At 41.1% G+C, this 22,575-nt stretch overlaps 1 protein-coding gene across 1 annotated transcript; it reads left to right on the top strand.

Annotated features, from left to right (window-relative positions):
* Nucleotides 1-40: 40 nt before the first annotated feature.
* PDIA3 (protein disulfide isomerase family A member 3) lies at nt 41-22,570 on the top strand. Its single transcript, XM_003420116.4, has 13 exons — nt 41-222; nt 7,771-7,849; nt 9,113-9,230; nt 12,865-12,972; nt 14,461-14,590; nt 17,536-17,652; nt 17,958-18,083; nt 18,789-18,971; nt 19,857-19,965; nt 21,002-21,130; nt 21,446-21,525; nt 21,882-21,939; nt 22,287-22,570. Exons 1-13 carry the CDS (start codon nt 56-58, stop codon nt 22,398-22,400), a joined length of 1,518 nt encoding a protein of 505 aa, XP_003420164.1. The 5' UTR covers nt 41-55; the 3' UTR covers nt 22,401-22,570.
* The last annotated feature ends 5 nt before the right edge of the window (nt 22,571-22,575 follow it).

Here is a 22,575-nt window from a genome sequence, read left to right as displayed (position 1 = left end):
CGCCGAGCCCGACCCTGCCGGCCGCCCCCACCTCGCCTCCCCTCGCCGCGCCGCCATGCGCCTCCGCCGCCTAGCGCTGTTCCCGGTCGCGGCGCTGCTCCTCGCCGCCGCCCGCCTCGCCGCTGCCTCCGACGTACTGGAACTCACCGACGAGAACTTCGAGAGTCGCGTCGGCGACACGGGCTCTGCGGGCCTCATGCTCGTCGAGTTCTTCGCCCCCTGGTAAGGCCATCATGCCGGGCGGGAGGGAGGCCGGGCTGGCCCGGTGGCGAAGGCGCCGAGACGGTTGGGCCTAGGCGGCGCGGGTGCCTCCACCATGCCGGCGGGCTCCGGCTGCGGCCGCCGTTTCCCAGCCGCGGGAGCCGGAGCTGCGTCGTCGAGAGCGGAGAGGTCCGCGCTGAACGAGCCCGGAGAGGGGAAACCCGGAGGCCTGGGCACCCGGAGCCACCTCCTGGCCGCGGTGCGCTTGCAGCACTTCCGATTTGCAGAGGCTGTAACGGTGCCCTCCCTGCCCCCCGCGCTGAGTGTCTTCACAGTTCCCGGCTGAGTGGCGGCAGCTGACGATCCCCAGCCTACGAGCCGGACGTTGCACCTGGAGCAGAGACCCCGCGCCCCTCGGGCATTTCCTCCTTGCCCCGCGCCCCGCAGCCGCTGGGTTCTAGCCAAGGTCACTTGGTGGCCGCAAAGTGGTCGTGAGTGCTGTCCCAAGGCCGGCAATGATTTTGTCCATCCCGTGCTGTACGCTTGTTTCTCAGCACCAGCAGAGTTCTCTGTCAGAAAGGAAAAGTAGGTGAACAAGAAAGAGCCGGTCTATCCGTATCTGTCCAAACTGTCACTTTTAATTAGGATTTCTGAAAAATGTCAGAAAACTCCAGCAAGAAAGCAACCTCTGCTGAGAAACATTCCACTAAAGGGTGACTTGATGGAACAAGGGTGTCAATTCCTTAGGATAGAACTAACTCGAGATAAAAATCTGCCCTGGGAGGGAGAGGATAGGAGACCAAAAAGGACTCTGGACCAGTAAACCTGAGTGTGTCCTTTTTTGTTGTTTTTAACCCCAAATCTACTACAACAAATAATGATTATCTTAAAGCTTGGGATAGCTCAGTATATCCATGCTAATTTACAGTACTTAATTTTTCCCTTTGTGCCACAATGACTCCTAATTAAAAACTAGCCCTGGTGCTGCAGCAGTTAAGAGCTCAGCTGCTAACCAAAAGGTCGGTAGCTCGGATCCACCAGCCACTCCTTGGAAACCCTATGGGGCAGCTATGAGTCTCTGTGAATTGGAATAGACTGGAGGGCAACAGGCTTGGTATTTGGGCTATTTTTGGTATTCAAAAGTATCAGTAAAACAAAGTTAGTTTGTAACTTTCACTTGCTTCTAACTCTCTTCATTCCTCAGGGGCTCAGCTGATTTGTTGTCGGTTAGGCTAGAAACCATGCAGTGAAGACCACCTGAATCAGAAGGATATACTAGAGGCAATAAATTTTGTTTGCTTCTTGAGATTTTGTGCAGGGTATTCCAAGTGGCTAGCTGGTAGTACTAATGACACATTAAAGGTGGTTTTATACATCTCTAGAACTTACAGTTCTCTCTCAGAAACAACTCTTCTCAATTATATAACCATGCTGTTAACTTTGGCGGGGGGGTGTCATCACTGGAATGAGCGTTTTTATGGAGTTGTATCAAAACTGGTGCTTTGACTACAGGGGTTTATGTGGAGTGAATTGCTGGAGAACTCTTAGTTTAAAGCAGAATTTAATTTTTTCAGTTGAAGGCGTTCTTTCCCACTTTAAAATTGATGTTCTCTAAAAACTACATATCCCAGCATGCACTAAACTAGCCCAGGAATTGGGTGGATCTCTGCTGTGGTGTCTGCTTTCAATTGGTTTAGAAGAGAAAGACATCCTCCACAGTGCCGACCACAAAGATCAGTTTTCTGACAAGTAATTGGGAGTCAAGGAAGTCTCCTGTTGATAATGTCCTTATTCACATTCAGCTATTTTTATTTATTCATATTTCAGCGAGAAATGTTTTCTGACTGCTATTAAGAGTAAAATCAACTGCTCAAGTTCTCTTTCTCATTACTTTTAGTTCTTTTTTCACTTTACTTTCATTTTACAAGTGAAAGTGAAAGTTTTCTTTGCAGTTTACATTGTAGACTAGTATTTCCAGTATGCCTTTAATCGTCTACATGTTTTTAAGAGTAGGACTATCTGAGTTTCTTTGGGCAAGTAAATAACACCATTTAAATGTTTGTGATAATCTCATACAATTTATTGATAACTTCTTAAAAATTATTGATCAGTGTTGTAGTTTTAACATTTAAATGCCTACTTATATGGTAGATTTATGCCCTCCCCTTTAGAACTGTGGCAGTAAATAATGTCAGGTAAAGTGTTTTTAAGACTGTGGGAAAAGACTATGCAGATAGTATAAAGTGGAATTTTTTTTTTGCAGTTTTTTCTTTTTATATTTTTATTGTGCTTTAAGTGAGAGTTTCCAAATCAAGTCAGTGTCTCATACAAAACCTTATATACACCTTGCTATATACTCCTAGTTGCTCTCCCCCTACTGAGACAGCACATTCCTTCTCTCCACCCTGTGTTTCCATGTCCATTTGGCCAGCTTCTGTCCCCCTCAGCCTTCACATCTCCCCTCCAGACAGGAACTGCCCAGATAGTTTCATGTGTCTACTTGATCCAAGAAGCCTACTCCTCACCAGTATCATTTTCTGTCTTGTAGTCCAGTCCATTCCCTGTCTGAAGAGATGGCTTCAAGAATGATTCCTGTCTTGGGCTAACAGAAGGTCTGGGGACCATGACTTCCAGGGTCCACCTAGTCTCAGTCTAAAGTGGAATATTTAATATTTGTTTTTTGGAACCTCTTTCTCCCTACCCCCCATTGATCTTTTCAACATCAAGGTTTAGATCAAAAGTTACTTCTGTCCCCAGGCAGCTAACTAGGTGCCCCTTCCTCTGTATTAGCACCTAATTACTGTTGTCATGCCTGCCAGACTGGTGTTCCTATAGGGAAAGAACTCTATCTAGTTTTCTATTAGAGGCTAAAATAGCACTGGATTATTGGGAGGCATCCAGATTTTGGGGTGAATATATGTAGCAATTCTTTATTAACTACTAGATACCATCCTTGAAGGTAGATGGGATTATTTGTGTTATAATATTTTATCTAGGGAGTGGGTGAAAGAAGTAATGGTTAATTTAAAAATATATATATATATTTTATTGTGTTTTAGGTGAAGCTTACACAGCAAAGTAGGTTCACCTTGACAATTTTTATACAAATTGTTTCATGCCATTGGTTACAATTTTCACAGTGTGTCAGCATTCTCATTATTTCATTCTGTTTCCCTGTTTCCATTGATCTAGCTTCCCTGCCCCTCCTTGCCTTATCATCTTTGCTTTTTGGGTAAATGTTGACCCTTTAAGGGAGCACGTCACTCAGGTGATATTGTTTATCTTATAAGCCTATCTATTATTTGGCTGAAGGGTGACATGCAGAAATAGCTTCAGTTCCAATTTTAAAGAGTATTTTAGGGTGATAGTCTCGGTGGTTCCTGTATTCTCTATCAGCCAAGTAGGTTTGGCCTTTTTTAAGGAATTTGAGTTTCGTTCTACATTTTCCTCCCATTCTATCTGGGACCTTCTATTGTGTCCCTAGTCCGAATGGTAATAGTGGTTAATCCTGATGGCTCTGTGTAACTCTGAGTTCCATTTCCAGTGGATTTGATGAAGAGAGCAATGCCTCCAGCCTCATTGGTACTTGTTAAACAGGTCTTCCGTTGTGTGCTTGATCACCTTACCGATATTGCCAAACCTTAGGTAATGGTTTTCAGTCCCAGCCCTGGGGCTTACACACAGACATACTCCTGGTTTCCTCCAAGAGGCCTGGAGATTGCCACTCAATAAGCCCCAGGGTAGGGGCCAGGCACATATACTTATTTTAGTTTTTTAATGCTCCATGGATATTTTCGGTAAGCATCTAGGATTTAGAACCACTGATATGGCCTAATAACTATTTTATACTACTGTTTTCTTCAGAGGCAACCCTGGTGGCGTAGTGCTTAAGTGCTACCGCTGCTAACCAAGAGGTCGGCAGTTCACATCCACCAGGTGCTCCTTGGAAACTCTATTGGGTAGTTCTACTCTGTCCTATAGGGTTGCTATGAGTCAGAATCGACTCGCTGGCACTGGGTTTGTGTTTTGGGTATTTTCTTCAGATGTTTTAAGATAGTTGAAATGAAGCTATTAACTCTTAAGTCTATCGCTTCAGCCTTCTTGAAAATTGCACAATATTCAGAAATATCTCTCCTGTTTTTTCTTTATTCCCGTAGCACCACTCTGGTCCAAGCCTTCATTACCAGCAACATGGAATATATTATCTTCTAGGTGCCCTGCGGAGCCCTGGTGGCACGGTGGTTAACAGCTCGGCTGCTAACCAAAAGGTCGGCAGTTTGAATCCATCAGCTGCTCCTCGGAAAACACTATGGGGCTGTTCTACTCTGTCCTATAGAGTCAGTATGGGTTGGAATTGACTCTATGGCAACTTTTTGTTGTTGTTGTTGGGGGAGAGGCTAGTGGTGCAGTGGTTAAGTATTTGGCTGCTAACCAAAATTTGGCGGTTCAAATCTACCAGCTGCTCCCTGGAAACCCTATAGGACAGTTCTACTCTGTCTTTATAGAGTCGCTGTGAGTCGGAATCGACTGGACAGGAATGGGTTTGAGTTTTTGTTTTTGGTTTAGATGGCTTTATTCCTGCCTCAGCTTTCATCTTTTCTATGCATTGCTGACTGCAGTAGTCTTAATACACATATACACGTGCACAGTTATTAAAACCCAGTGCTGTCGAGTCGATTCCAACTCATAGCAACCCTATAGGACAGAGGAGAACTGCCCCATAGAGTTTCCAAGGAGCGCCTGGCGGATTTGAACTGCCGACCCTTTGGTTAGCAGTCGTAGCACTTAACCACTATGCTACCACTCCAGCCCCTCACTGTTCTCTGAATGCTTCATTCTCACTAGTACTTTTTTACCATTGTTCTGCTATTCCCCCTCATCTAAAATATCCTGCCCTCTCCTCTCTGGTGCCTTAAATCTTTAAAGGCCCAGATGCAATTCTTACTCCCTTTAAAATACATTCTTTTTTTCCTCCAACCTTCTCTGAACCCAAGGAGCCCTGGTAGCGCAGTATTTAAGTACTCACCTATTAACCAAAAATCGGCAGTTCAAACCCACCAACCACTCCACGGGGGAAAGATGTGGCCGTCTACTTCTGTAAAGATTCACAGCCTTGGAAACCCTATAGGGCACTTCAGCTCTGCCCTGTAGGGTCGCAATGAGTTGGAATTTGACTTGACGGCAATAGGTTGTATTGTCTCTGAACCCTTACTGTGTTTAGCTACGGAATTCAGTGTAATATACACATATTATTTTGCTGGAAAATCATAGCTCCCCAACAAAATCGTGAGCTCTTTGTGGGAAGAAACTTAGTATGTTTTATATTCTCAAAGTACTTAGGAAGCACTCATTAAATGAGTTTTGAAAATGAATACAACTCCTTAGCTTATCAGATTTCAGTGGTTTCTTTTCACTTATGGATGAATTTTGTAGTGCACTCTCTAGATTCTTTTGGTCACTGTTCATTGAATGTTCTCTACACTGGAAACGTGTAGAGGATTTGAGGAGCAGGAGCCCCTGATCAGAAGATTCCACGTTAACTGTTAAGTGCTCACCTACCCAAACATGAGAACCATTTGCCTGTTAGCCATTGCCATCCAGTTGGTCCCGACTCATAGCAACTCTGTAGGATAGGATAGAACTGCCCATTGAGTTTCCAAGGCTGTGAATCTTGATGGAAGCAAACTGCCACATCTTTCTCCCAGTGGAGCTGCAGGTGGGTTTGACCCGCCGACTTTTCAGTTAGCAGCCAGATGCTTAGCTACTGTGCCACCAGGACTCCTTACTGACTTGTGAAAGCATTAGGACCGTAGTAGGTCTTGACTAGGTAAGAATGCATTTTTCTAGCTTTCCTTATGAAAGTCTACATTCTCAAGTCTGGATTTCTCAAATACATTGGTTATCGTCTTAAGTCAGTTGTAATTTGTTTACAACCCAAGTATATTCATTTTTTTATTGTACATTAAGTGAAAGTTTACAGATCAAATTAGTTTCTCATTCAAAAAATTTATACACAAATTGTTTTTATAACATTGGTTGCAACTAAATTTTTAATTATTCAATGTTAAAGGAATACAGAGAGTTTAATGATTAATTTCATGTTTTAAACACATCTATGATGTCACTGATTGTGAGATGAACCATTATCTTATCTCACTAAGAAAGAAATGCCGCTATTGAGACTGTGACATGTTTGCATGACATGTCCTGATTTCAGTTATGGTAAGATTTATATCCATGAAATCCAGTATAAGGAATACCATTTATTTACCTGCCACCCTACTAAAGCCATGGCAGTTGAAGTCTCCTGTGTGTACCCCTTCCCTATCTTATGCCTTCCCCCATCCTGAATTTGGTGTTTGTAATTCATGTTTTCTTTTACATTTTAATATGTATGTGTCTAACATCAGTCTGTTTTCATGTCACTGCTCCTTCACTTAGGTTTCTAATAATTGTTTTTGAATAAGACTCTTAAAGACCTTGAAGAATATAGGCTCTTACAGGTCTGTGTTTTAAACAAGTTTTAGGGGTAACATGTTTCCAAGTTACTTATCCATTTATCACTTAATCAAATAAACTTTGAGTTTGTTGACTATGAAATACATCAGTTCAAGTTTCTTCCCAGTTTCCCTCCTTCTGTTTCCTAATTATTTTTGCTGTCTGTGGGGAGGTTTCAGAGCTCCTTGCCTTCTGAAAGTGATCCCTCTGCAACCCATTGGCTTTTGAAGGGATGATATACAGCTGGTGCTAGCTGTACCCTGAGAAGGAAGAGTATCCTTCCCCCCCACCTCTGATTACATATGCAGTGTGCCCGTGGGGCTCTTAGGACTGTCTGGGCAGAGGGGCAGGTGTTCCTGGTGGCCCTCTGGGAAGAGTATTCTAGTTAACATAATGTTTTAATCTTCATCAGTTCCCGTGGCCAGGTGAACTGTGTAGCTCTAAAAATCAGATGCTGTCGTTCTGTTGCCGTGTTAAAACTCAGTTGAAAAGAAAGAAGCTTCCACTTTGCTGTTGAAATTCCTATTTATAACAAATGAGAGCCTTCTGAGCCTCATTCTACTACCCGCTCAATCTGGGTTTCTGGTCACACAGAGCCGTATTGAAGGAATGGAGAAAAGTAGCTGATGGTGGTTAGAACAGTAATGTACTTGGGACCTTAGAAAGTTTCAGTCACTATAGTTTTAAGAACCACAGTGCTGGTTTTAGGGAAAATGAGTCTTTTGGGGAATGGGATTATTGTTGTCTTGTGTTTCATTTTAGTCTCATTAATTGGTCAACATACTTTTGATTATAACCTCAAGGACTCAATTGCACTTTTAATTGAGAAAATAAATGCTGCTCCTGGACTGAGCCAGTCCTATGGTATCAGCCTCAGGCTGGAGATCAGAGCTTTACCTTCTGAGAGCTCTGGTTTACCTTAGCAGTAACGGATGTTGGTTAGGTGACGTGTCTGCTTCTGGAAGCAGCTACTATTTTAAAAGTACTAGAATAGTTTGAGATTCTTCTTAGAGAAGCAAAGTAAGCAAACTAGGATTGCACTGAGAGTTTGACTTCTTATTTTATATGTAGGTGTGGACACTGCAAGAGGCTTGCCCCTGAGTATGAAGCTGCAGCTACCAGGTTAAAAGGCATAGTCCCATTAGCAAAGGTGAGTACAAGTGGATTCTCCTTGAAAGGAAGTGCAGTATTTTAAACAGCTTGTAAAATTAGTTTTCTGTGCTCTTAGTGCTGAGAGAACACTAATTTGTGGGCAAGTACACAACTGACTGTTGTATTATTTGTGGTTTCAAAAGATTAAAAGTAAGGAAACTAAGGGAATTATTGGCATAAGAAGTAAGCTATATGGTTAATAAGAATTAAGGGGCAAATATGGAAAGTAAAAGTACCCTAGTAAAGCTTAGCATGAAATTGTCATTGAGCAAGTGCAAATGAGTTTCCCTAAACAGCCGTATGTATTCACAGTGATGGAAATGGGAAAATGATATGATGATGTTGTTAACTGTGTAACCAACTGGTCAACTATAAACAGCACAGTATTTGTTTTTTACAGTTAAAGTAATGCTTCCCGAATTTAGCGTTACTGTGGAGTGAACCCATAGTTGCTCTGTTCTGAAAGCTCACATCTCTGTCGGCCTCAGATAAATAGTTCGTACGTACATAGGGCTGTTTTTGGAAACCACTTTTAATCCTGCTGCCAAGCAGCGTAGTGTAGAAAAAAAGAGTTCAATGGTGATTTCATTCCTGCCTCGTGTGACTACAGACAGATTGCTTTTCTGGACCTCAGTTTACCTTTACCCATCTGTAGCATTTGGATTATACCTCAGAATCTTGTGGAGACTAACATAAAGGTACAAAGTGTGTACAGAATCGCTTGGTTTGGAGAAAGTAGCTGAACAGATGGATATTGTCCTCCTTCTCTCTGATAGGTCTCACTAGATCTGTTATGCTGTGGTTTAACCTCAATTCAGACTAGCTCAGGAAGTATGTATTACCTTAGCTAATAACTATAGATTATTTGCCAAATCTGATTATACGCCACCCCATCTAGTAGTCATCATCAGAGTAATCCACTGTTACTGGTTTAAGTGATTGCTCTCTCACACGTATTGAGGTAGGTAAGAAGTGGAGACCAGGGCTTTGGACAATAGAGACCCCAAGGGCAGAATTTAAACAGTCATTTGTGCATTTTTTATGAGGCCCAGAGATCTAAATTTTAAAGAATTCCTTAGATGCTTCTGATACAGGTAGCTCAGCACCAGTCTGCTTTTAAGATCTAGTCTTCTGTGGCATGTATGCCAAGAATTGCTCAGTCCTCTTGGATTTGACCAATCCTGATATTTTGGGAATATAGGAAGCGTCTGCTACTGTAGGTATTTGGTTAACAAAATGGTTTGTGTGTCTTAATCTTTAGGTTGACTGCACTGCCAATACAAACACCTGTAATAAGTACGGCGTCAGTGGCTATCCCACTCTGAAGGTATTTAGAGATGGTGAAGAAGCAGGTGCTTACGACGGGCCTAGGACTGCTGGTGAGGATCCCGTGTGCATCCTGGGACCTGAAGTTTGGTTCAGTCCCTTATTCTTCCGAGTGGGAACATAGAACATTTTTCTGGGCAACATGTTTTTAGTCTTAAAGATTCCTCATCTAAAATGTCAGTTTGCTGGCTTAGAAAGGACTTCTCTAAATGAACAGATTGTGTAAATTGTATAGAATGTACTTGAAACTTGAATTATAGGGTGAGCTAAGCGTTTTTTCATTTGACAAATACTTGAGTACGTGCTCTGTGCTGGATACTCTAGGGGCTTGGTTTCTAGTGATAAACGAAATAGACAAAATCCTTATTCTTGTGAAGCTTACATTCTGGTAGATGAGAGGGACAAGTTTTTTAAGTAATTACAGACAATATAAATTCAGGTAGAGGTAAGAGCATTAAAGAAGAAAAATAAAACAGGACGATGTGATAGTGATTGGAATGGCAGCCCCACGTAATCAGGGTGGTCAGGGAAGTAACCTCTGAGCTAAGTTCTAAATGATAGGAAGCACGCAGTCATGAGAATGTCTGGGCCAGAGCTTTCGAGGCACAGGGAAAGCCGGTACAAAAGGCCCTAAGGTATAATTGAGCTAGATGTGTTCAAGAGATGGAAAGAACAGTGTGGCTAGAATATAATGAGCAAGGACGAGAGGTGATGTTTGAAGAGTGAGGGCTAGATCCTGTAGAGCCCATAATTGTGAGGAAAAAATTTTATCTGATCAAAGACAGTTTTATCCTGAGTCTCATGGAATAATCAGGGATATTTTAGCTTTCTGTAATGGAGAGATAAGAGGAAAGGGGTTGAGTTTGTGAATCTTGGGTGACGTGGAGTTTTTTCATTGTCTGTATGTAATTCGTATACAAAGACCTTCCGAGCTCTGCCTGTTTCACCTTAGGATCCTTGCCCTGGGTGTTTGCATAGTCTCAGCTGATTGTCCCCCTTGCTCCCATGGCTTGCTCCTTTCTGTCATTCAGATTATGGCTTGCATTTTACCTCAGAGAGGCTTTCCCATGCCACCAGGCTCATTTTCTTATTGCTCCATCCTCGTAATTCTCTGCATAGCAGTGGGTACTGTCAGATTTTTTTGTTGTAGTTGTTATTTATTTGGAGCTTACTAAATTTTAAGCTCCAAGAGAACAGAGACCTTGTTTGGCTTATTTACTACTCTGTCCCCCGGTGCCTACACTCTCCGTATGATAGATACTCAATAACTGTTGGATACGTGAATAAATATTTTGGCCCAACTGAGGCCATTTAGCCAACACTCAAAATGTGGTATGTATAAGCACAGAAGGAAAAACTGTGATTTTTTTTTTTTTTTTTTTAACCATTCAGATTTTATTAGCTTAATTTGGGGTAGAATTAGAGATAGAGTTATTGATAGGTTTTTCCCTGAACTTGAGTAAGTGTTACAACATTGTAGATGGACCCAACCAGACTGCTACTAGGCAGATGATTTTCTTGGGCTGTAACACAGATTTCTTCTTGTTGTTAGTTGCCGCTGGGTCGGTTCCAGCTCATGGCGACCCTGTGTGTGCAGAGTAGAACTGCTCCATAGGGTTTTCAAGGCTGTGAACTTTCAGAAGCAGATCGCCAGGCCTGCCGTCTGGGTGTGTTCAAAACGCCAGCCTTTGGGTCAGTAGTTGAGTGCTTAACTATTTGTGCCACCCACGGACTTCATAGATTTCTTAGACTGGAGAATTTCTCAGCATGTGACTAGGAGGTCAGATGATTGTCTCCTCACTCAGAAAGTTTTTAGTCAGGAAGAATTATTTTGTTCATGTAGCCCTCTAAGAATATGCTGTTTGCCTTCCAGCTTAAACTGGTTCCTCAGCACTCCCGGTACATCTTCCGGGGATTTTAGATATTCAGAGTAACACTTGCCGTTATAGCCCTGAGCTGAAGCTGTTTATAATTTATGTAGTGATAGAGTAATAATAGGCACCTTGAAGATTTCACCTAAGCTGTTGATACAGCTCTTCCTCTGGGAGGAGTTGAAGAAAACATTGAAAAGGAAAAAGAAAAACAAAACAATCCATGAATAAATGGACAGAGAAGAAGGAAAAAACTACCTTACAAATGCAAAGTAGGCTTAGTTAAGGCTTGACAGAGTTAAATAGTGCTCTGTCTCTCTCGGTTAGCACATGGAAGAGAACGGGCTAGAGGAGGTAGGTGGCCTGTCACACAGAGAAGCAGCGCTGCCTCTAGCCACAGGCATTCTGAGCCTGTGGATGGTGACAGAGGACCCCAGAGGAGGGTGGAATAATGGTCTGTCAGCTAGGCTTAAGGGGTAAAAAGGTTTTTTGTATGTGTGGTTATTAATGTTTTTTAAACTTAAAGTTATCTGGTCCATTGCACCATAATAGGAAAGTGATTTTGGTTGGATCCTGTACGTGGCATGATCTGACCCGTGTATCTTTAAACTCCTATACGAGTTGTGGAAACCCTGGTGGCGTAGTGGTTAAGTGCTACGGCTGTTAACCAAAGGGTTGGCAGTTTGAATCCACCAGGTGCTCCTTGAAAACTTTATGGGGCAGTTCTACTCTGTCCTATAGGGTTGCTATGAGTCGGAATCGACTCGACGGCACTGGGTTGGGTTAGGTTATACAAGTTGCATATTCTTTAAAAATTTAAGGCTGTAGGTGACATTGGGCTTTAAGAGTAAAGGACCTGTTTATTCATTTAATTTATTTGCAAAATGTTAAACTTTGTACATGCTAGGCATTATTCTAAGAGCTAGGCATATATCAGTAAAGAAAACAGACAAAAACCCGTACCCATTTGGAATTGACTTTATAGTGGGCGAGAGAGAGAAAAATAATAAGCATAGTGTATATTAGAGGGTAAAAAGTGCTGTAGAAAAAATACAGCAGGGAGAGGAAAGAGAGAAAGGAGTGTCAGTTTGAAGAGGGTTCAGTTTATAATGGGAGGGTCAGAGAAGGCCTCATTGGGAAGATGACATTTGAGTGAGGAGATGGCGAAAAGTGTCAGGGCAGAGCGAATAACATGCACAAAGTCATTATTGAATTTGTACTCTTATAAACACCTTCATGCATAGCTGGTAGAGGTGCAACAATTATAAATACATGTGTCCTTTGACCCAGCGAATCCACTTCTAGGAATTTACCCTATATATATACTCTATCATGTACAGAATGATACTAGTACAAGGTTTTTTATTGCAGAATCATTTGTAAAAGCAAGAGATTAGACACAAATATCCATCAGGAGTGACTGGCTAAATAAGTTGTGGTATAGCCATACAATGAGACACTTACAGCTGTAAAAAAGATGGAGGGAGCTCTGCTTGTATATTGATTTAAATTACTTCTCAGCTGTGTTAAATGATAAAAGTAAAATACAGAACAATGTTTATGTATGCTGCCATTTGAGGATAAAAGGAGGAAAAATAGTAAGTAATTACTTGCTTATATATAAAATGTTTGGAAGTATATACAAGAAACTAAAATTTTATCCTGTAGGGAGAAAAGTGACCAGGGACAAGGATGGAAAGAAGACTTTATTGTATACCTTTTTGTGCCTTTTGAATTTTGAGTCATGTGAATAATTACTTTCTCAAAAAATTATAAATGAATTGTATTGTTATAAGCTTTCATCTTGCCTTGTAAGATGGAATTGTCAGCCACCTGAAGAAGCAAGCAGGACCTGCTTCAGTTCCTCTCAAGACGGAGGAAGAATTTGAGAAGTTCATTAGTGAGAAAGATGCCTCTGTGGTTGGTAAGTGACAAATATTTGATTGTGCCACAAAATCAACTCTTTCAAAATCTCTGTATGGCTGGGAAAATGACAAAATTAAAAGTTTAGGAAACTTTGGGGCAATCGAAAAGATATCTTGCAGAATTAGGTCAGTGTTAGTATAGTACGGGGAAAATTGATGTTTTATTTGAGTGGCTTTGTGTTCTTGTAGACCAAAAACCCAAAACCAGACCCACTGCCGGCGAGTCGATTCTGACTCATAGCGACCCTACAGGACAGAGTAGAACTGCCCCATAGAGTTTCCAAGGAGCGCTTGGCAGATTCGAACTGCCAACCCTTTGGTTAGCAGCCGTAGCACTTAACCACTACGCCACCAGGGTTTCCTCTTGCAGGCGTACAGCCTTAATTTCAGTGAAGGGACTGGAATATGAGTATCAACCTTAATGCTTGACTTTTTCTATATAGGTTTCTATGACTTTAAATTCTGAGATGAAGCTCCTAATTAGGTAGTTAAGACTGAAATAGGACTTTAAAGTGGGAGGAAAGGTTTAGGTAAATAATAAACCTCTGCTATTTTCACAAGAGTAGTGGAATTTATAATTTTTGCTAGGATTTGTTTTTTGTTTTTTTTTTTTTTTACAGTAATCATTCCTTTCTCAGGAGTTACAGTATTTTACTTTATCCTGAAAAAACATTACCAGCCAGTTAAACACATTCTACATCCTGGTGTTTTGTGGTTTTTTGTTTTGTTTTTTATGTGATATACATCTGATTAAAAAATAAATTTATGTGAGGATTCTAGAAATAGCAAATGTTTTGTTACCTATACACTTACCATAATAATTTAAATAAACACATTTAAACATAGAAGCCATATTTGTGGTTCTCTTAATCTCCTCTTAGAAAATTGCTGTGATAAAACTGACTGCCTGGCAGTAGAAGATGGTTTATCACTTAAATTTGGCTAACAGCCACTTCTTATCATCTAGAGTCTACTGATTCCGTCCGTAAATTTTACAAGGAGTTAGCCATAAGCAGGCCTTTATTAATTACCTATATTTCAGTTACTTTTCTAGACCTTGGGGTTCTAAAGATGAGTAAACCATGCAAAGAAAATAATATGGTAAAATGCTTACAGTTTTATAATGCATTTTGACATAATGTCTTATTTAATTCTTCTGGCACCTGAAGTAGTCTCCGAAATTCTAAGAAGTTAAACAAGTTGCCCAAATGTATAAAATTGTGAGTAAGTAGACTAAGATATGAATCCTGACAAATCCTCTTCTTTGGATCCTTCAAAAATGTTTCTTTAAAGGGCAGAGGAAGAATTCTCATCCCAGATATTTTGTCAGCGATCCTAGGCAGTCATGTCAAAGTAGGCCCAGTCTGCTACTTACCTCGCTTTGCTTATCCATCATTGAATGCAAGCTTTGAAAAATAGAATTTAAAAGTTTCGAATATGTGTCAGGACTTACTGCTTCTCCATTATGCTTGACATTTTCTATATAGGTTTTTTTAAGGATTTATTCAGCGAAGCTCACTCTGAGTTCCTAAAAGCAGCCAGCAACTTGCGGGATAACTACCGATTTGCACATACCAACGTGGAGTCTCTGGTGGACAAGTATGACGAGAATGGAGAGTAAGTGCCTGAGTTGAACATCCTCTTCATTCTCTGCACTGAGGGCTATTGTCGTGTGAACTGGTGATTTTTTTTTTTTAATTGTGCTTTAGGTGAAAGGTTACAACTCAGATTAATTTCTCATACAAAAATTTATACACATAGTTATGTACCATTAGTTGCAGTCCCTGTAATGTGACAGCACACTCGCCATTTCCACCTCAGGTCTCTGTGTTCCTCCAACCGGCTCCTGTCCCTTCCTGCCTTCTCAACCTGCCTCTGGACAGGAGCTACCCATGTGGTCTCGTGTATCTGCTTGAACCAAGAAGCAGACTCTTCATGAGTATTATTTTATGTTTTATAGCCCAGTCTAATCCTTGTCTGAAGATTAAAATGGTTTTAGTTCTGGGTTAACAGCATTTTTTTTTTTTAGGGGCCATGGCTTTGGCAGTTCTTCCACTCTCAGTCAGAACATCAAGTTTGGTCATTTTACATGAATTTGAGTTCTGCTGCACACTTTTCTCTCTGACTCCATCTGGGACTCTCTGTTGTGTTCCCTGTCAGGGCGGTCATTGATGGTAACCAGGCACCATCTAGTTCTTCTGGTCTCAGGCTGATAGAGTCTCTGGTTTATGTGGCCTTTTTGTCTCTTGGGCTCATATTTTCTTTGTGTCTTTGGTGTTCTTCATTCTCCTTTGCTCCAGGTAGGTTGGGACCAATGGATGCATATCAGATGGCTGCTCGCAAGCTTTTAAGACCCCAGATGCCACCAAAGTGGGATGCAGAACATTTTCTTAATAAACTTTGTTTTGCCAATTGACCTAGATGTCACCTGAAACCATGGTCACCAGAGCGCAGCCCCAGCTACTCTGTCCCTCAAAGTGTTTGGTTATGTTCAGGAAACTTCTTAGTGAACTGGTGATTTTTATGCCAGTTTTTTCCAAAAAGGTTTATTGAGCACTTGCTAGGCATTAAGGTTTCTCTGACCCCTTTAAGGGACATTTAGTAGAAGACAGCATACGTGTGCCTGTATGTAAGAATGTACATAAGAGTTATAGGTGTTAGAATAGAAATATATACAGGGTGTGTTGTGAATACAACGGGAGTTAAGATTTTTTTTCTTCTTTTGGGATGGGGAGTAGTACTATCAGAAAAAGAGGATGTAACTCTTGAGGTGAGTCTTGGAAGATGGGTTTTTCCAGCCAGGTGATTGCAAGTGGGATAAATATTATAGGTCAGCCACTTATTGTTGAAACCATGGGACTAGATGACAGCTCTCAGGGTGAGCATCTAAGGTAGAAAGGGAAGTGTACCAGGGGCTAGTGTAGCTTATTTATATTTAACCAAATATGGAATGTTTACTGTGTGCCACTTAGTTTGTTAAACTCATTTAATCATCTTAACAACTCTGTGAGACAGGTCCTGTTGTTTCCCTGATTTTACAGAGGAGGAAACTGAGACATACGGTCGAAATCATTTGCCTAGTGTTGCACAGCTAGGAAGTAGCAGAGCTAAGATTTGAACCTAGAAAATCTGGCTGTAGAGTTGGTGGGCTTGGCCATGTAGGCATCGCTGGCTCGGAATTTGAGAGACACCAGATCTTTAAATGCCTCCCGTGGATGTGAAATCACTTGTGGAAAAGCACACCATGTATTAGTCCGTTAACTTTGATTGGTTCATTGTGGCCACCTTGCATTGTTTGCTGTCTGTACTGGTCTCCCAGCCTCTGATCAGAAGTCTTATTGAAAAGACCTTGTGTGAAGGGTGTCTGTGTGTACACCAAGGTCACATTATCACCGAGGAGCACATTTGGAACTGCATGATTTCTCTTTTTTTCTTTTTTTAAGAAATATCTGCCCTGAGATTGGTAACTGCCTAAGAAATAATAATGATGGTTTAGCATTGTTCACACTCTTGCTTGCTCAGCATGTTTGTATTAAGTTCCCTTTTGCTAGATAGTGTCTCTGTGTTCTATGGAAATGCCTATGTTTAATGAACAGAAAGTTAATGGTTAATATTAGAAGAGTGAAAGAGGGATCTATGGACTTATGGGTGCTAAAGCCTAGCTAAAAACAAGTGATGAAGTTGTATGTGGAAGAGGGCAATGAATGAGGGCAAAGCTAGAGACAAGATATTGCTAATTAGAATAGTGGTGTTTTCTGGGAAGGCTGGTACTAGATGTAAACGTTTCACTCAGAACCAAACCTGAAGTGCAGTTTTTAGCTGAACAAAAGGCAGGAAACTAAAAAAAAAGGAATTTGCTTCCCTGAGTGGTCCAGTGGATTAAAGAAGGCTTGGCTTAGGTGAGAGGCAAAGTGGTACCTCTAAGAGAGGAATTGGTAAACTTGGTTTATGGATAGAGAAATCTAGAAGAAAGGAATTTCTAATGAACTTAAGCTGAATATTTATAAGTGTCTACTTCACTATAGAATTTTATACCCAGAAGGAACCTTAGAGATGTTTTCTCTAACACAGTAATTTTTTTACAGGATGGCAGGTGAGTTTTCAAAGAGAATGACAGGGCAAGGTATTGTTCAATAAGAGCAAGCTTTGCTTTATTTTATTGTATATATTGGATTTTGGGGGTAAGTTATGTCCTTAAAAAGAGTGGGCCCTGTTGATTATAGTTTTTAAAGGTTTAGAAATTAATCATCTACTCCTAACTCTATTTTGTACTGATGAAAAAACTGAAGCCTAGAAAGATTAAATTGAGATCTAGCCCAAGGTCTTTGAAATTCATGGTGGAGCTAGGATTAGAGTCTCTTAACTTTCCAACCCAGGGTTTATTAACCCTCGTACATAAGATTGAGATTATCACAGTGTTGATGAGAAGGTAAAATTCTCCAGTCTGTTGTCCCGGAAAAGATTCTTTACGTGTAAAGTAGATAGTCTGAGCTTTAAATAAAAGATGGGTAATGGCTGGTTCCCCCTGATATCTGCTTACTGAGACTTTTTTCTTTTGAAAGGGGCATCACTTTGTTTCGTCCTTCACATTTGATTAACAAGTTTGAGGACAAGACTGTGGCCTATAAGGAACAGAAAATGACCAGTGGCAAGATTAAAAAATTTATCCAGGAAAACATGTGAGTACCTCCTTATACCTTGTCTGGGATTCCTCAGCTTCATCTTTGTTTATCTTGGTTATTAAGTAGAGCCGTGTTTGATCTGAGTGGCTTATTCAAGGGGTTATAACACTGATTGTTTCAGTGTATATGAAAGCAGTAACCTGTGGGCACTGGAGTTCTTCTTGTGTCCTGTAAACAGTAGGTTGCTCGATACTTACCCTAAATATTGAAAACTTGTTTCCTTTGCAAGTGCTGTCATTACTGTGATAATTCTGATATAGCTATAAACCTGCTTATTTTGATAATGGATTATTTCATTTCAGTTTTGGGATCTGCCCTCACATGACAGAAGATAATAAAGATTTGTTACAGGGCAAGGACTTACTTGTGGCTTACTATGATGTAGACTATGAAAAGAATGCTAAAGGTTCCAACTACTGGAGAAACAGGTAATTCGAAGTGTGTTTTCCATCCATAAACAAGTTTACCCAGCGTGTGAACAGTTCCTTCAAATTGTCCAGTTACCATGTGTGCTGCAAGAGCAGATAAGCAAGGGAGCAGTTGGCCTCCAAAAAAAACATTTGGATCCATAAGGATCCAAAATCCATGGGCATACCTTTGCCTGTGACAGGCTTACACCTAACCTCCCAGTGAAAGGTACAAATGTGATATAAAATATCTTTATAACACCATACCTACTTGCCCATTGTCCAAAGCCCAGCAGTTCGAATGCACCAGCTGCTCCTTGGAAACTCTATGGGGCAGTTCTGCTGTGTTCTGCAGGGCCGCTTTGAGTCGGTATCTGCTCGGCAGCAGTATGTGTTACTTGCCTTTTGAGACTCTGAGTGCATTTTATTCTTAAAAGTTTTCAGGTCAGTTATTTTGCATGTGATAAATAGATATACAGTTATATAGCAAGATTCACTGGGAATGGACCACCTAATGGGTCCACCAGTTCGGCAGTGAAGTTCATTAAGACGTTGGAGTACACCATAATCCTGTGTCAATGCTCAGAAACACAACTTTAGACTGATTTCAGCAGCTGCGTGGACTGTAGAACTTAATCTTAGCTTTCTGCCCTCTTAATCTTTGGTTTCAAAAGTGCTTTACCACCCTGTTATAATCTCGGCACAAATATCTCTTGTTTCCCACAGAGTGATGATGGTGGCAAAGAAATTTCTGGATGCTGGACACAAACTCAACTTTGCTGTAGCTAGCCGAAAAACCTTTAGCCATGAGCTTTCCGATTTTGGCTTGGAAAGCACTGCTGGAGAGATCCCTGTTGTTGGCATCAAAACTGCTAAGGGAGAGAAGTTTGTCATGCAGGAGGAGTTCTCGTGAGTTGCAAGTTATCTTGGGTTTGGGATTCTGATTCTTCAAGGAAACTATAAAACCTTTTATGCTGCTGAGGATTTATAAAGAACACTAGAACGTGAAGATGGGCTTTCCAGTCAAGACCTATGGCTGTTATTGTTCTCAATTAACTTAATTATAGGTACTTCTAGGGCCATGATCCTTAATGAATTTTGAAAACTAACAAAAGGATGTCAGCTTGTAATGCGTACGTGATTGTTTCTGTCCCACCTTTAGAAGTAGCAGATAGAGAAGACTGGACAGCCTCTTTAGAGAGTGATGTAACTTCAGGCCACCTCAACCCCCTCCCATCCCCAATGATGGAAAACCACAGTGTAAGGACATTGGCCTAAAGTAAATGCAAGGAGCTGGAAAGATCTCAAGACTCCAGACATAGAGGTTTTTTCGTTACCTTCGGAGGCTTGGGAGATCAAGAAAGAAGAGAAAATCTTCCTGTGAGCCAAACAGGAAAGGAAAATACTGTAAATAGGCACATTCTTCACAGCAACAAAATAAGACTTGGTTCTTTTTGCAAAAATAAATCTCCAAAAGATCAATGTTTTCTTCCTTTCCTAACCTTTTTTTCTTTTTTAATTATTTTTTGTTGTTGATGAGAATATTCACAGAAGAACATTCATCAAATTTTCTAATACACTAGAAATAGAAGGAGGTAGAAGGAGGTGGTTGGTTTCTTGTTTAGTAAGTAGTTCTGCATATTGTGACAGATAAGAACCCATTTTTTAGTATCCGGTTTCCTGCCAGCCTTGAAATTGAAGCTACAATATGTAGAACCTATTCTAAGATAGTGCTTTTAATCTATGGTGAGAGTAAATGAACAGACCTGACCCTTGTCTTTCTTCCGTCTGTAGGCGTGATGGCAAGGCCCTGGAGAGGTTCCTGCAGGATTACTTTGATGGCAACCTGAAGAGATACCTGAAGTCTGAGCCTATCCCAGAGAGCAACGATGGGCCTGTGAAGGTGAGGTACTCATAGCCTTATCACAGTTACGAGCAGCTGCTCTAAGTGAAGACCTTATTGGCTAAACTTTTTATTTGTCCTCACCTTGCTGAGTCATAAAAAAGCATTGGCAGACCTCGTAATGTTCATTGGGGGATGTCTTAGTTACCTAGTGCTGCTACAACAGAAATACCACAAGTGGACCCCCTTAACAAATGGAAGTTTATTTTCTCCCAGTTTAGGAGACTAGAAGTCCAAACGCAGGGCGCCAGCTCCAGGGAAAGGCTTTCTCTTTCTGTTGGCTCTGCGGGAAGGTCCTTTCCCTGGCCTAGGAGCTTCTCAGCACAGGGACCCCGGGTCCAAAGGACACACTTCCTTCCTGGTTCTTCATTATTGGTGGCATAAGGTTGCTCCCTATCTCTCTGCTGACTTCTCTCTTTTGTATCTCAAAAGAGAATGGATTCAATATACAACCTAATCTTGTAGATTGAGTCCTGCCTCATTAACATAACTGCCTCTAATCCTTTCCCAGTACCATCATAGAAGTAGGATTTCTAACACACAGGAAAATCACATCAGATGACAAAATGGTGAACAGTCACACAGCACTGGGAATCATGGCCTAGCCAAGTTGACACACATCTTTGGGGGACACAATTCAATCCCTAGCAGGGGTGAGGAGTATAAAACTTTGATAGAGTTTTCTGGTGCTATTTCTATTAGGGGTAAATTATCCTTTAGAATAGAACCAAGCTCTCCCCTAAGAATAGGAGTTAAAGATTGTTGTTATGAGATTATTTTAAGGAAGGGTTAGGTAGCACTTGTATTTCCTGTGACTTCCTAAACATGGTTTGACAGATGACAGACATGAAAGTGAATTGGTCTCTGGGGAACGCCAACATCTGCAGTATAGTCTGTAAATGTGACTGTGGGTTTCCATGACTTAGTTCCGCAGCAGCACATCATATTTGAGAGGGATCGGATCCAGAGATAAATACAGCTCATGAATTTATCCTTCAGATGCCTTACCAGCTGGGGAATCTTCTGTGTTTTCCAGGTAGTGGTAGCAGAGAACTTTGATGAAATAGTGAATGATGAAAATAAAGATGTGCTGATTGAATTTTATGCTCCTTGGTGTGGTCACTGTAAAAATCTGGAGCCTAAGTACAAAGAACTGGGAGAGAAGGTAGGTCTGAACCTTATTCTGAAGTTAAAATCAGAGCCAGAAATTAGTCTGGATTATGGATATGCCTTGTGCTTAGTCTTAAGCATCCAGGGGTTTCTAAATTTTGATAATGGCTTATATGAATCCATTATTTCCTAGATCTTAAAACATTCTGGTTAGCCCTTGTAATTTCTTATTCAGGCCAATAAATTTAAAGACAGCAGTATATAGAGTCTTAATTGTAGGAGCCAGGAGATGTTTTGTGTTCTGATTTGATAAAGTGTCCCTCAGTCACTGAAAGCTTGACACTGAAATATCTAACCGTTTTATTAACAGCTTAGCAAAGACCCAAACATTGTCATAGCCAAGATGGATGCCACAGCCAACGATGTGCCTTCTCCATATGAAGTCAGAGGGTAAGAGATGAAAAACTAGCAAAAACTAGAGTATCTAGGCATTTGGTAGGAAAAAAATAAGCTTGTAAACTACCAGGAAACCATTTCTTTACTGGCCATGGTTTTGAAGTACCTCATATTCCAGGTAAGGGCAAAGCCATTGGTGCTTTCTGTACCGTGGGCCCACGTGACTGCCACAAAGTTTGTGAGCTCTGATATTCTTGAGTTTTGATAGGATGTAACTTAGCCATTGAGGGGGACAGTAGTTGGTTAGATGAGAAACCATGAACAAAAGTTACTCCCAGAAGCAGTTTTGGAGAAGTATATGTCGGAATTACTTTAGAACCTGAAATTAATACTTTTTTTTTCTTCTCTAGCTTCCCTACCATCTATTTCTCTCCAGCCAACAAGAAGCTAACTCCAAAGAAGTACGAGGTAAGTGCATCGTTCCATCTCCCCATGAATGCACACCCCCTAATACATATCCAGGTCCTTAATTGAGTTTATTTAACTGGGAGGTCTTGCAGCTCTCGTGGTCAGTATATGTGGCTGCTGATGAGCCTACAGGAGAGAGACGTGGCGGTCTGCTCCCGTCCAGATTTACAGCCTTGGAAGCCCAACGGCATTTCTACTCTGTCCTTTAGGGTTGCTATGAGTCAGAATCAACTCTATGGCAATACATTTTTTAATGAGCTTTTATAAACTCAGAAGTCTTCCTATTGGGGAAAAAAATCCAGGGTTTAAAAAAAGTTAAATTTTCAGAGTAATCTTTCTGTTTTCAGGGTGGCCGTGAATTAAATGATTTTATTAGCTACCTACAGCGAGAGGCTTCAAACCCCCCTATAATTCAAGAAGAAAAGCCCAAGAAGAAGAAGAAGGCACAGGAAGAGCTCTAAAGCAGCAGCCAAACATGCCACTTTGTGAAAGGACTCTTCCACCAGAGATGGGGAAACCGCTGGGGAGGCCTGGGACCCACATGGGATTATTCTGAGAGGACAGAATGGCTATAATCTGAATCCTGTTAAATTTTCTCTAAAATTTTTCTTAGCTGCACTGTTTATGGAAACACCA

The sequence above is a fragment of the Loxodonta africana genome, chromosome 10 (assembly GCF_030014295.1).
Source record: "Loxodonta africana isolate mLoxAfr1 chromosome 10, mLoxAfr1.hap2, whole genome shotgun sequence".
Taxonomy (NCBI): domain Eukaryota; kingdom Metazoa; phylum Chordata; class Mammalia; order Proboscidea; family Elephantidae; genus Loxodonta; species Loxodonta africana.
The sequence above is the reverse complement of the archived record's forward strand: the minus strand, read 5'-3'. Positions and strand labels throughout refer to the sequence as shown.